We start from the raw sequence: 15,072 nt of genomic DNA on the forward strand, positions 1-15,072 counted from the left end.
TCTGATAGAGTCAAAATCAAATTGAATTGGGACCTGGTGAATCGACCTAATTGCTCTTAGGACCAAAGAAGCTTCTCGGAAGATAGCTGAAACATCTTCAAGAAAGTCCAGTTGCCTTCCTTTCAGTGCTCTTTAGACTACCCAGTAAGGTTGGGTGATATGTAAAAATTTTCCAACCAACAATCGTCAGTCCACTAACTGAGATATTCGCGCATGCGCAGACTTTTTGATGGGCGGAGCAATGTAATCATCCACGGACTGATTTGCGGGTTTATAACACAGAAGAAGTCCAAACATGGCCGAACTTATTGCCACATTGCACACTGGAAGGTGCAGATATTTCCTGTCAAATTTGTATGTTTTTAAAAGTTTTGTTTGGAGGGAATATTTTACCTTATTTCCTTGTTTGTTCCAGTATTAATAAAGATACTATAAATTTCGTTCTTTGAATTCTTTTGGTGGCAAAGAAAGCTGAAAAAATGATCTTTATTTTACATTTCTGGAAACGGAGACCCGAACACATGAACACACGCTCAGGTCTGAAAGCAGTAGCAGCCAGCATGGTTATATATATTTCCGCTGCACGTCACACACACCCTCAGTTTACTCAGTTCCTCTTTCTTTGTGTCAGATTTCAGGTGCAGCTCTGCACTAAACTTCCTCTTTTTTTTACTTCTCCTTTCTAAAGTCTAGTTGCCAGGGCAACTTGTCACCTCTGGGCCTGGTTTATAAAGGCCTCTATTATTAAAATACATGAAACAATATAATCAGAAAATAAGCATTAAGAATATATATATTTAAATCCTAACAATACTTTTTGGATTATTCATTTATTTATTTATTTGAGATGCACTAAATCACACTGAAGACTTAACTCTACTCCAGACTTTTTTTTTTCTGATGTTCGCTGGAAAAGACCTTTTGAAATTTAACTTATTTGTTGTTTGGACAAGCGTGTAAAACATAAACACTAGAACAGCCTGTAAACATGGTTATAGTGGAAAAAGAAGCCAGTTTCTCTTGTTTCCCTCACCACCATTGTGGTTATTATATTTGAATAAAATGTTTTTGGGTTTTTCTGAACACAGGCTACTGCCTTGCTTTCTATCTGTTATGACTTTGAGTAAATGGATTGCTGCTGCATTTGAGAGCACTATGATGAGGGTACCGTTAAAACAGCGCTATTATTTATTTCTCGTGACTGCTTCTATTAGCTTCAACCAACATTATTAGCAAACTTACTCTTGGGCAAATAAATGCAGTGCAAAAAAAACCAAACATCCATTTATTTTACTTAAACAAGCAGCTGTTTTTTATGTGTATTAAAGCTATATAAATATTTAACAGTGCAAATGCAAATTCCTTGCTGAAAGTTTAACCAAAAGGCATTTCCAGTAGAAATGGGCTGACATATCCTGAGCATAACCATGTATAACATCCACTGAAGTTAAAAAGAGGTGCTTTGCTACATTAAACTGCAGTGTGCCAAATAAAAAAGTCAAATATGTATTTTTCGGACCACAAGGTGCACGGGATTATTAGGCACATTAAGCGAAACAAAGCAGTCAGATAAATCAAACTATTCAACTCATACTTCTTGTCCGATCGGGGACCATTCTTAATTTCGTTGTTCTTGTGACAATGACAATAAAGTTTCTGATTCTGATTCTGATTCTTGTTGCAGTATATTAATGACTAACCTCATATTGTGGATGGATTATCTCGGCTGTTCTCCTGACTGAAGTTTGGTCTGTTTACAGCATCCTGGCATGCGATTGCATTTGTCTCTAACCATCAGGAACCTTCACGTTAACTTTATCGAGTGGAAAAGTGTTAGCGTTCATCCTCCAGCTTTTCTGTTTATGTTATTGTAGAATATATATATACTGGAAGTGCTGGGTATACAAGTCTGGCCTAAGTCTTCGGTCAGAAAGACTGCAGCAGTCCAGGAGTTTAGTTCACCGTCTTTAATGAAGCTTCACAGAAGATATGCACTTATAATTGTGGCAGGTGCAGTATCGGTGACTATAAGCATGGTTGTCTGGAAACAGAAACAGGTAACACTATAATTAGCAGGCTCAAAGACAACCAAGCAACAATCAGAACACATCATCTACTCAGACACAGCAATATTTTACAATGTCCACAAGGGGTCGCCGTAAGACCAGAAGTTGGCTAAATAGCACATATCTTCCCAGTTGCTAGTACTAAGGCAAGCATGTGGCAAGCTAACAACAGCTAAACTAAACAATAAACAACAGAAAAATCCTTTAACCGCGAGATATAATCATTGGGGGAGATTCTGGCCACTGGTATTAACTTAGTGCTAGTTAATTAAATAATTAAATAAACCTACTAACGTGGTAGCAGTGTACTGAGGCATAACTTTAGCTTAAACATACACAAACAACTATAACTATTATCATACCAGTTAACCTGTCAAAGGCAATAACACTTGCAGTCTCATTAACGCACACGGAATCACACAAACTGCGATACAACTGCCATGCTCTGCTGCTGCTTTTCGTCCCTCACTCTCCCTCTGCGTGATGCGCACATGATCACTGGTGCGCTCATTTGGGTGCGCTTGGTTCTTGCCTCTAGACATCCTGAGGCCGAGTCAGCAGGGAATTTGCACAGTTACGCTAACATAGCTGTGTCGCTAGCGATCACGTAGCACATTATATACCAGCTAGCCAAACTTCAGTAACCCTACAAACGTCACTGCTGTTTAGTTTCCTGTCTTCATTTATGTTGGAAGTGATAGCAGAGCTGTACGTTAGATTTTTTTCAGAAATCTCTCAGTCAGAACATGCTATATCATGCTTAGGTAACTAGCGAAACTAGCGAGCTAACTTCCGCTAACTTCCTGCTAACTTCTAACTCCGTTAAATGTAATGAATTCTGTTTTCATGGATGCCTGGGTGTTAAACATCATAGTTACACCTGGTAAAGCAGCAACGCTGATTGTTTTATTAAAGATGGAAGAATTTAGACAGTTTTTAACTCCAAGTGATGTTCGTTTGACTTCGGGACCTTAAAGGACGGCGTTTAGGACCCAGATTACTCCCAGATTTACGAGCACCTTAGTCCGACAAATACGGCAATAACGACGGCCCGCTTGCATGTTCTACAAAAAAAATGTGCTTTGTTGTGTATCTGACGAACAAACACCACACCAGTTAAGTTGCACCATTTTTACAAACTAATCCTGGTTCATCCGTTTCACTCAACAATCTGCTTTCCCCCCCATTCTCATTCTCCATTACCGCCGTGCTTTTTCGTCACTGCGCAAGCACGCTCTACCCATATTCTACCGCGATATGTCATTTTCTTATCGTTGCCTAGCATTGTACTGGTATTACCGTGAACGGTATAATATGGCCCAGCCCTACATGCGAACACAATTTAATGCGAAGAGTTGATCCAAACAGTCAGTCTTAAATAAGAAGATAACAATATACATACATAACTCACAGTAACTGCACTTAAAGTTTCTTTCTTGTGTGGATCTGTTGGTGGATTTTAAGGTAACGTGGAGCTTTAAAGGTCTTATCACAAACGTCACATTTATAAGGTCTCCCAACAGTGTGGGTAAACATATGGTGTTGTAAGTCTTTATATTTCACAAACAGTTTCCCACACTGATCACAGCAGTAAACATCATTTCCAGTGTGAATGCGGAGGTGAATATTTCGGCTACTTAGCCAGCGGAAGGTTTTTCCACAAATGTGGCAGTTGTACGCCTTAAATCCGGAGTGGATAACTTGATGGTGCTGTAAGTAGGTATGGCGAGCAAAAGCTTTACCACACAAGTCACAGCTGTACGCCTTAACTCCACTGTGGATGAGTTGGTGTGTTTTTAAGCCTCCAGAGTGGGTAAAAGATTTTCCACACAAGTCACAGGTGTATGCTTTAACTCCACTGTGGATGAGTTGGTGTGTTTGTAAGCTAACAGCCTGAGTAAAAGATTTTCCACACAAGTCACAGGTGTATGCTTTAACGCCACTATGGATAAGTTGGTGTGTTTTTAAGCTTCCAGCCCAGGTAAAAGATTTTCCACACAAGTCACAGGTGTATGCTTTAACGCCACTATGGATAAGTTGGTGTGTTTTTAAGCTTCCAGCCCAGGTAAAAGATTTTCCACACAAGTCACAGGTGTATGCTTTAACTCCACTGTGGATGAGTTGGTGTGTTTGTAAGTTAACAGCCTGGTTAAAAGATTTTCCACACAAGTCACAGGTGTATGCTTTAACTCCACTATGGATAAGTTGGTGTGTTTTTAAGCTTCCAGCCCAGGTAAAAGATTTTCCACAAAAGTCACAGGTGTACGCTTTAACGCCACCGTGGATGAGTTGGTGTCTTTTTAAGCTTCCAGTGTGGGTAAAAGATTTTCCACACAAGTCACAGGTGTATGCTTTAACGCCACTGTGGATGAGTTGGTGTCTTTTTAAGCTAACAGCGTGGGAAAAAGATTTTCCACACAAGTCACAGGTGTACGCTTTAACGCCACTGTGGATGAGTTGGTGTGTTTGTAAGCTTCCAGCCCAGGTAAAAGATTTTCCACACAAGTCACAGGTGTATGCTTTAACTCCACTGTGGATGAGTTGGTGTGTTTGTAAGCTAACAGCCTGGGTAAAAGATTTTCCACACAAGTCACAGGTGTATGCTTTAACTCCACTGTGGATAAGTTGGTGTCTTTTTAAGCTTCCAGCCCAGGTAAAAGATTTTCCACACAAGTCACAGGTGTACGCTTTAACTCCACTGTGGATGAGTTGGTGTCTTTTTAAGCTTCCAGCGTGGGTAAAAGATTTTCCACACAAGTCACAGGTGTACGCTTTAACTCCACTGTGGATGAGTTGGTGTGTTTGTAAGCTTCCAGCGTGGGTAAAAGATTTTCCACACAAGTCACAGGTGTACGCTTTAACTCCACTGTGGATGAGTTGGTGTGTTTGTAAGCTTCCAGTGTGGGTAAAAGATTTTCCACACAAGTCACATGTGTACGCTTTAACTCCACTGTGGATGAGTTGGTGTCTTTTTAAGCTTCCAGCGTGGGTAAAAGATTTTCCACACAAGTCACAGGTGTATGCTTTAATTCTGTTGTGGATGAGTTGGTGTGTTTGTAAGTTTCCAGCGTGAGTAAAAGATTTTCCACACAAGTCACAGGTGTACACTTTATATCGACTGTGGATGAGTTGGTGTGTTTTTAAGTTTCCAGCCAGGGTAAAAGATTTTCCACACAAGTCACAGTTGTATGCTTTAACTCCACTGTGGATGAGTTGGTGTCTTTTAAAGCTTCCAGCCCAGGTAAAAGATTTTCCACACAAGTCACAGGTGTATGCTTTAACTCCACTGTGGATGAGTTGGTGTGTTTGTAAGCTAACAGCCTGGGTAAAAGATTTTCCACACAAGTCACAGGTGTACACTTTATATCGACTGTGGATGAGTTGGTGTGTTTTTAAGTTTCCAGCCAGGGTAAAAGATTTTCCACACAAGTCACAGGTGTACGCTTTAACTCCACTGTGGATGAGTTGGTGTGTTTTTAAGCTTCCAGCCTGGGTAAAAGATTTTCCACACAAGTCACAGGTGTATGCTTTAACTCCACTGTGGATGATTTTGTGTTTTTTTAAGTTTCCAGCCAGGGTAAAAGATTTTCCACACAAGTCACAGCTGTACGGTTTAACTCCACTGTGGATGAGTTGGTGTGTTTTCAGGTGTTCAGCCTTGGCAAAATCCTTCCCACACTCATCACAGCTGTATGTTTTCTCTCCCTTTCTTCTGTGAGGTTTGTCGGCCTCCTGAGAGCGCTCACTTCTCGCTCCATGTTGGTCCTGCAGTGACAGAGATACAAACAGAGGCAGTGAGTGAAATGCAGTCTTCTTCTTCTTCTTCTTTGTGTTTAACAGCGGTTGACAACCAACGTAAAGGAGCATTACCGCCTCTTACTGTTCCGGAGTATGGGTCAGACAGTGAGTTTACAAGCTGTATCAAAACAAAAAACAAAAACAAAAAAAACCCTACACTCTTTCATAAACACCTATATCCTTCAGAAACCCCACCAGTTCCCTCACCTGTGCCCTACTACCCTCCAACACACTCTTCAGATTTAATTCCCCAATTCCCCGCTCCTTCAATCTAGTCTGCAGAACTTTCCTCTGCACATCATAACCCTTACACCGCAGTATTACATGCTCTACTGTCTCCATCTCCTCCTGGCACACTCCACAAAGCCCCGTCTCATGTTCTCCTATCATCTGTAGTGTTTTATTCAATGCACAATGTCCCAGTCTAAGCCTGGTAATGACCACCTCATCTCTCCTATTACCCCTATACAACCTACTCACTGCCACCTCCTTCTTAAAATGATACAATTGCCTGCCCGTACTCCCTGAATCCCACCGCTTCTGCCACTCCTGAACAACCTGCCTCCAAACAATACCTTTCGCTTCAGATCCACTGCTTGTAATTTCCATCTCAGTCCTATTTTTAGTCAACGCTCTTTTCACCAACCTATCCACCTTTTCATTTCCACTGATCCCTACATGAGCTGGCACCCAAAGAAAGTGAATATTGCCACCACAACACCTTATTCTGCTGATAGTCTCCAGAATAGCATACAGCATGCCCTGCCTTGTCTTCGAACAAAATGATTGTAGACTTGAAAGAACAGCTGCCGAGTCAGAACACACTACCACCTGCCTGATTTTCGAACACTCTACCCATTTCAATGCTACCAAAATTGCTACCATTTCAACCGAGTATACTGCCAGTCCATCCGAAGTGCGTCTGTGTATTCCAATATTTTTTAACGGAACTGCTATTCCAAACCCTGTACTTCCAGTATCTGGACTTCTAGCACCATCCGTGAACACATGAATACAGGAGTCCACAGGAGGGGTCTCCAATAACCATGGGGGAACCACAGAGAACACTACTGCAGGACATATTTTAAGTTCATACACCTGACACTCCTTAGCCCACTGATTCCCCACCTTTCCAAAATGATCCTTCTGACTTCTTCCATACTCCCAGCATTCCAAAAGTACCTCCTTTGTGGGATGTGCGTCACCATGACCACCAAGATGAACCCAGTAATTCACCGACACTTGCTTCCTCCTAAGATCTAGGGGCATTTCTCCCATCTCCACCTGTAGGGCACCGACTGGAGACGTCTTAAAAGCTCCACAGCACACTCTAAGGGCTGCCGATTGCAGAACATCCAAACGTCTCAACACAGAGGGAGCTGCTGAACCATATGCCACACACCCATAATCAAAGACCGACCTAATTAATGCCTGGTAAAGTCTTTTCAAAGCAGAAGCGCTCGCTCCCCAACCCCTCCCAGCTACACACCTCATAACATTAATAACTTTTTTGCATTTGGTTTCAATCCGGTCAATATGCTCCCACCATGTCAGTCTCGAGTTAAATGCAGTCGTGGAACAAACTGAAACTCCATTAGTGGAATCAAAGATGTCAACAAACACATTGTAGGTGTGTTACCACCACCTTCTGCTGATATTATCACATTACAATTATGAGCTACAATGAGAGTTGTGACGTGCGCACAGTTTCAATAGCAGAGATATTTTTGCTCACCTTTTGGGTTGAAGTCATTGTTTCCTCTGTAGTGGCTGAGCTGAGTCTAAATGGCTCATCGCCTCCTGATGATCAGCTGGAACAAAAAATATATTTATATGTATTTCATCCTTGACCAAAAGAAGCGGTGATGGAAAGCTCAAATCCACTGAAACTAAATGTCTTCAGTCAGTGTGTCAGCCTTATTAAATTCCGTTCTTTTGAATTATTTTGGCGACAGAGAAAGACTGGACTCAGAGTGGTCAAGCTAAAAAAAATAAAGATATTTCCAGAAATTGAGGCCTGTCACACTAACACAAGCTCAGGTCTGAAAGCATTAGAAGCCAGAATGGGTATATATATAGTTCTGCTACACGTCACACACACAGTTTCGATCAAAACAACTCCTTCTGGTCTGAGTAATGTGTGTGTGTGTGTGTGTGTGTGTGTTACTTGGTTCCGCTTTTTCCCTCTGGTTTCCTGTGTTTTATTAATATGGCGCTGCAGCTCTATACTTCCTATTTCTTAACTTCCCCTTACTGAAGCCTCTGTTGCTAGGCGACCTGTCACCCTCTAACCTAGCTCTTTCTCACAGACTCACAGTTATTATGCTCAAACTTTCTGTGAGCGAAAGCTCAACTTCTCCCAGCATGCTGAGCTAATGATTAGTTGGTGTTTTTCTCTCACTCTTCTCTCAACGTGTTCACAATAAACTGTGAACAGACACCGAGGAGAGCAGCAGAAGACCTCATTCAGGAGCTAAACTCAACATGAACTGAACTCACAGTAAAGTTAGCTCGGTGCTTACCTTTAGATGAGCCCACAAACCGAGAGAAACTCCGCGATGAAGCTGGAACTCTTTCCAAACACAGGAAACAGATCAGGGAGCAGAGACCCACGTGGTTCACGCTGATCTCAGCTACGATCCAGGAGACAAGGGTGGGCAGATCGATGCAGATATCGATCAGGACGTTGGTAGTGGTTTATGATCGATACTTTAGTTTGTTTCTCTCCTCTAAGTTCACTACTTTACTCACGTTTCATGAAAAAGCAGCTCTCTCTGCTCGACTCCTCTCCTGCACACATTTGCTCCGCCCCATTTTTCCGACTCTGCTGTGGTTTGTTACTGTGTGGTCACGTGACTCGGCTATACATCGTGAGTAGGTGGGGTGTGTTCCAAAAGTACCTCCTCTTTCCTTTTCCGTTGCCTTGATTGAAACATCCTTTTTGGAAGGAGAATTGCTAAGGACTCAGGAAAAGAGAAGAGCGGTGCTGAGAATTGGAACAGCCTTACACTAGTCTCTCTGTATCAATGTGACACCCTGGAGCGAATCTTATGGACGATCACAAGCGTCACACACCTGGAAATAAAGCATTCTGTCCTTAAATAATGATTTGTGCAATAAAATACACATTTGTAAATCCTTTCGCAAAGTAAAGCTTTAAAATAAAACCAGCACTGAGCCGTGTTACATTTATACACAGTGTTAGAGCAATGGCATCATCCAAGATGGTGGCGTGTGAACGATGCAAGGCTCAGTAGCTGTATCCCAAAACATAAGCCGCATTGTTCGGAGGACCCAGCCTTCGCGGTCTATGTGGGCAGGATCCTTTGAAGACTGAGAAGGCCGGAAATGCGAGGCTGTGAAATGGGACAGTCTATGTAGCTGTTGCTGTTCTGTGAGTCTATTGTGCAAGTGGTGTGATATGCCCATGTAGAAAGGACGGCACTGCAACGCTGGACTTGCCCTTACTCTGGGCTCCCTCTTTATTCTGGCAACTGGTAAAAAGAAAACAGCACACAGTCTTCATTAACAGTGTGCAAAGCAACTGCAACATTCAGTTCACCAGCTTGGGAGTTTTTTTCCTTTTTTCTTTCTTTCCAAACATAACATATACAACATAACATCAAAAAGTCTTTCTTTTAAAAGTTCTGGCTGAAACCAAACCTGTGATCGTATAGTAGCAGTATTATTTATTTATTTTTCTCCTTTTTCCTAACCAACAACAACAATAACATATAAAAACAGCTTTTCTATTATAAAACAATCATCATTGTTCATCATTTTTTTTCCTATACAACAGCATCAATTAAAACTTATACTTAACAGAGCCTACCTGGTACAAAGAAAACAGCACACAGTCTTCATTAACAGTGTGCAAAGCAACTGCAACATTCAGTTCTGTTAAAAAGAATTAGAACAATTACAATCTCATAGAGAAGCATTAGAGCTGAGTGCAAGTCAAAAAGCACCCGACTAGCTAACGAGTATTAGCTTAGCATGCTAACTAAAAATGCTACTTGTGAATAAAGTTACTACCCATGCATCAAAATGCCTGTAACTTTCAGGATACATGCTAGTACTGCTTACAATCAAAATACATGTTGACAATTACCACTATAAGAATGTTTTCATTAATACAATTACAAAATTGACAACAGTATCGCTCACTAGCACCTACCACCAGCTTGGAAGTTTTTTTCCTTTGCTGAGGCGTGCGCTGTGCAGCAATTTGGAACCTTAACAGTTGCAGTTGCTGTGTTTGTCCACCAGGTAGCTCCAACTATTCACAAAGCACATCAATTTTGAGGAAATTCATTAAGCTATTTTCTAACTCTGTTACATCTAGCCTTCAGATTTGCGTCACCAGCTGTGACACCACAGTGTGCCTTAGTTCCTTGCTAGTGTTCTGTTCTTTTAATGTTGGATCTCACGTCGGCCTTTGACACCGTTGACCATTATATTTTGCTTGATAGGCTGAAATACTGGGTCGGTGTATCTGGGTCTGCCTTAGAGTGGTTCTCCTCGTATCTCTGTGAACGATACTCTTCTGTGGCAGTTTCTAAGTACAGGTCATCTTCTACGTCCCTGTCCTTTGGTGTGCCACAAGGCTCTGTGCTGGGGCCATTATTGTTTTTAATTTATTTACTTCCTCTCCAGCATATTTTGAGCCCTTTTGAGGACATTTGTTACCACTGCTACGCAGACGACAACTATATATATCTTTTAAACCTGAAGATGCTTCTAAACTGCGGATTTTAAATGTGTGTTTGGAAACCATCAAAGGTTGGATGGCCGACAATTTCCGCCAACTAAATGAAAATAAAACTGAAGTCCTGTTATGTGCTCCAGACAGACATGTACCCAGCATAATGAATGCTCTTGGTCCCCTTTCAACGTTTGTGAAACCATCTATCAGGAACCTAGGGATAACCTTCGATCCTGCTCTTACATTGGATACTCACGTCAAATCTCTGGTTCGGTCTTGCTTTTATCATTTAAGAAATATTTCTAAATTGAGCCCCATAATAGCTCATACTGAACTGGAGATTGTTATTCATGCTTTTATTTCATCACGACTGGACTATTGCAATTCACTGTCTACATGTCTAAACAAGAGTTCCCTGGAGCGTCTGCAGACTGTCCAAAATGCTGCAGCAAGGCTTCTGACGAAAACATCGAAATACTCACATATAACACCGCTGCTTATACAGTTACACTGGCTCCCTGTCGAATTCAGAGTCCACTTTAAGATTCTGGTTCTCACATTTAAGGCTCTTCAAGAACAAGCACCATCATACATCATTGAACTCTTACAGCCCTATGCCCCTAGTAGGTCTCTGAGGTCTTGTGGTCAGGGCCTACTTGTTATTAAGTATACGAGACTGAAAACTAGGGGTGATCGAGCTTTTGCTACTGTGGCCGCCAGACTGTGGAATTCTCTTCCTCAGAACTTAAGATCTGCTGATTCACTGATTACTTTTTAAAAACAGCTAAAAACACATCTTTTTAAAATTGCATTTTGTTAACTTTTGACTGTACTTCGTCTTTTTAATCTGTGTCTATACCTTGTAAAGCACTTTGTGATCTCTTATCTAGAAATGTGCTATATAAATAAAATTTTACTTACTTTACTTACTTACTTGCTATCTAAAATATACGAGGACACTGGCGTAAATTCTCGACAGTCTCACACTTCTGTTTAATCAGTTTTCTGTTTGACGTTCATTCAGCTGTGTCAAAATCCCAGAGGAACCCACCTGATGGATTACTAAAGTTTTATTTAATCTAATCTAATCTAATATCTTTGATCTCAGCCAAACCGATTTATTCCGGTACAAATAAAACACATAAAAAAGTCTAACAATTACTTTTTTAAGTTATCCGAGTGACTTATATATCATATTTAACCTGAGTAGCGAAAGACAGCGGGGGTCATGTTGGTCGTGTGTAAATTACGTTGAGTAGGCTAACCACGTTATTACATTAATGCATGTAAGGTAAAGTAGCAAACACCGTCATAGTTACATGCGGCTGTCTTCTTGTTTGATGGCAGATACTCCCTTCACCCTGGCCAAAAGAAAGGCCAAAGAAAAAGAGCAAAACAGTTAAACATGAGAGGCGATCATGGCTCACGAGTTGGCAGTTCGTCTTGTAATCGGAAGTTTGCCGGTTCGAGCCCCGGCTCGGACAGTCTCAGTCGTTGTGTCCTTGGACAAGACACTCTACCTACCGCCTACTGGTGATGGCCAGAGGGGCCGATGGCGCAATATGGCAGCCTCACTTCTGTCAGTCTGCCCCAGGGCAGCTGTGGCTACAACTGTAGTTTGCCTTCACCAGTGTATGAATGTGAGAGTGAATGAATAGTGGAATTGTAAAGTGCTTTGAGGGGTCCCGAAAAGCGCTATATAAATGCAATCCATTATTATTTTTGGACAAGGTTTGTGTTTTTTCCATTGTTTAAGCACTGCTTCCAGCCAAGAGTGATACCATATATGCCCTATAGCTGCAGAAAAGGCTAACATTGTTATCTTTTTACAAAAAAAAACAGCTAAACATGAGAGGTTTTTGGACAAAGTTTGTGTTCTCCATTCTTTAAGCACCGGTTTGAGCACCGTTTAGGCACCGGCACAGTTTCAAAAGTACCGGTTTGGCACCAGTATCGGATAAAACCTAAACGATACCCATGCCTAATGACATGACTACCTTTAACAGACTTTATTTGAACTGGCAGAATGGATAGAAAACCGCTGTCTCTTCCGGCCCCTGTATGACCACAAGTTTTCATAGGAGTTCCATAGTTTCATAGGAGTACATTCTTTGAAAAGGAGGGCTCTCCAGAGGACTCTGGACTTAAACCATTGTTATCAATATGGAGGACAGTGGTATGACCTTTACCACATGTCCTACATGTCAAACGCTTAGCACAGTCCTTACTTATGTGCCCAGCACCTAAGCAACCAAAACACAGCCCTTTCTCCTTCAGAAAAAGCATTTGTCTCTCTGCTTCTTCCGCTGAAACTGTTGACACTCCGTTCGCTCTTCATCTGTAACGTCGGTTCCAAAGCCATGCTTTGTGCACCGATCGTTACTAGAGTAACTGCGTGCCTGTCCCAACCCATCACTAGCCTTCCCCGCATTTGGGTCTAGCCAGCACGCCACACGGGCACGCCGAATTACTGTGTTTAGTTTGCGCGTTTCCCCCGATCATGACAGTTATATGTTTTCCTTACATTTTCTGTATGTATATTCTTGGTTGCTGACTTTATATTTTGCACACTCAAAATATTTCCATCATTGGCGAGATTCACACTGCACCTGCAAAGGAAAAATAAAAACCTCATATTCTGTTTGGTAAACACTTTTAGTCAACATTTTAAACATGATTAGCAAGTAATGATACTAAGACTTATGTGTATGTGTGTGTGTTTTTTTTAAATCATGCTGCGGTCAGCGTCAGCATCTAACATAGAGCAAAGAATGCAGTAGTCCTCAGTTTTCCCTGAAACACATTCATGGCCATTAGCTTTTAATCAAATATTATTTCTTGAGTAATTAAAATATAATAGTACAGTTTTTCCAGAAATACTTCATGGCAAATTAGTCTCCTGAATTTTTTTAGACTTTAAGAAAGGTCTTATCTAAAAATTCAGATAAGAAGTTAAGACCTGCAGTCTATCTGGGTCAGCTATAAACCAAGTTTAGGTGTAGCTTATTTTCGTTATGCTGTCTTTTTACAGTCAGTTACAATAACTCGTACTGCGTATTAGCTAGCATGACAGAGTTTCTATACAGCTGGGTGGGTGTTATGATGTTACAGAACTTAGGTTATTTAGTAGAGTTGCGTTTTGTATTGAGCTGAAAAGAAACACAGATTGTCCCGTACTTCAGCTAGAATGAAAAAAAGACACAAAGGTGGAGTTAGTCTGTTTTTACGCTGTCAGCTGCCTCTTCTTTTCTCATTTTCTCACCTCCCTCTCCTGTTGTTACTTCAATCATGAAAGTGATCAATGATCAGCTGATCGGCTTTTCTATCTTGTTTGTTTATCGTCCACTTTGCGCCAGAAACAGGAAACCAGCGGAGGTCGCGTTAAACAACAGCAGCAGGTTTAAGCTTGATCAGCTAGTGTCAGAATTTATTTATTATCAATTTCTAGTATCAGTTGATGTTTGCTGGAGCCACAGCTGTAAAAGCTGCTGGTCATGATATCAATTTGGATATGTGGTGAGAGGGAAACATGAAGATGAAACCAGGAGATGTCGTTACTGAATCATCAGAGCTGAACAGGTGATGGAGAAACAGGTTTACCTTTTAGGTGACATGAATGAGTTGAAGGAAATTTATGAACTGTTTCTGAGAGACAAATAACACCAGGATCCTTTTTCTAAAGTAGCTGACAGCTGGTAACAGTGCAGGGGCGGGTCTAGCAAAGTTATGGCAGGGGGGCAGGTAGGGCATTAACAGGGAGAGGGGGGCACAAAGAAATACTTTTCTTTATTATTCTCATTTAAAATGTCTAGTTTTTATTAAATAATTATCTGAATCTTACACCCAACGTTTTAATGTGATGTAAAATGTATAAAAGTCCATTACTGCATATAGTAACTATTAAGTCTAATATATACCCTAGTAAGCTATGGTGCTTTTTCCTTTGGGAAGATACCATCTGTGCATTCTGCAATTCTGTTGAAGAAAGATGTTGAATCTAATTAATTTAGTTTAATTAATTAATTAATTTAATTAATTTAATTAATGTGGAAAAATAATTGATTTCTGTGCATTCTTTTTACACATGCATTACATTAAAGTTTATTACGTCGATTAAGCATCATAAGGCGGTGGGGGGGGGGGTGGTTCCCTATTTTTTTTTTTGCTAAGAGTTGGCAGCCCAGTTAGTTTGCTTAATATTTTTGCTAACTACTCTTTAAAATACCAGAATAGGGAGGATGGTGCAGGATTAAGTTTATTAGTGTTACGGTTTGGAGGAGGACTCAAGCGCAGGACTCCGGTTCTGATGCTCACAAGAAGGGTTTATTTACAATTCACCAGGTGTATATACAAGAATATGCGGGGGGTGCTATATACAGCTGAGTGGGGGGAGAAGGGGTCTCCAGGGAAGTCCAGGGGAAAGCACGCGTTCTTCAGATTATCCACTCACACGATCACAGGCTCACACTCCGACACTGCCACACGGGGGGAAATCCAGGAAGC

At 41.2% G+C, this 15,072-nt stretch overlaps 1 protein-coding gene and 1 long non-coding RNA gene across 2 annotated transcripts; both read right to left on the reverse strand.

Annotated features, from left to right (window-relative positions):
• Positions 1-3,392: 3,392 nt before the first annotated feature.
• Positions 3,393-4,595, reverse strand: LOC120717289 (zinc finger protein 227-like; the record flags this gene model as incomplete). Its single annotated transcript, XM_040005236.1, has 1 exon — positions 3,393-4,595. A coding segment is annotated over one exon (1,107 nt), but the record flags the coding sequence as incomplete, so codon positions are not given.
• Positions 4,596-5,780: 1,185 nt separating this feature from the next.
• On the reverse strand, positions 5,781-8,438 carry LOC120717307. The gene is made up of 3 exons (XR_005692165.1): positions 8,387-8,438; positions 7,600-7,675; positions 5,781-5,831 (listed from the first exon to the last, which is right to left on the reverse strand). It is a non-coding gene; the product is annotated as an uncharacterized LOC120717307 (long non-coding RNA).
• Between the last annotated feature and the right edge of the window lie 6,634 nt (positions 8,439-15,072).

This window comes from Simochromis diagramma, unplaced genomic scaffold, assembly GCF_900408965.1.
Source record: "Simochromis diagramma unplaced genomic scaffold, fSimDia1.1 OVJJ01000097.1, whole genome shotgun sequence".
Lineage (NCBI taxonomy): Eukaryota > Metazoa > Chordata > Actinopteri > Cichliformes > Cichlidae > Simochromis > Simochromis diagramma.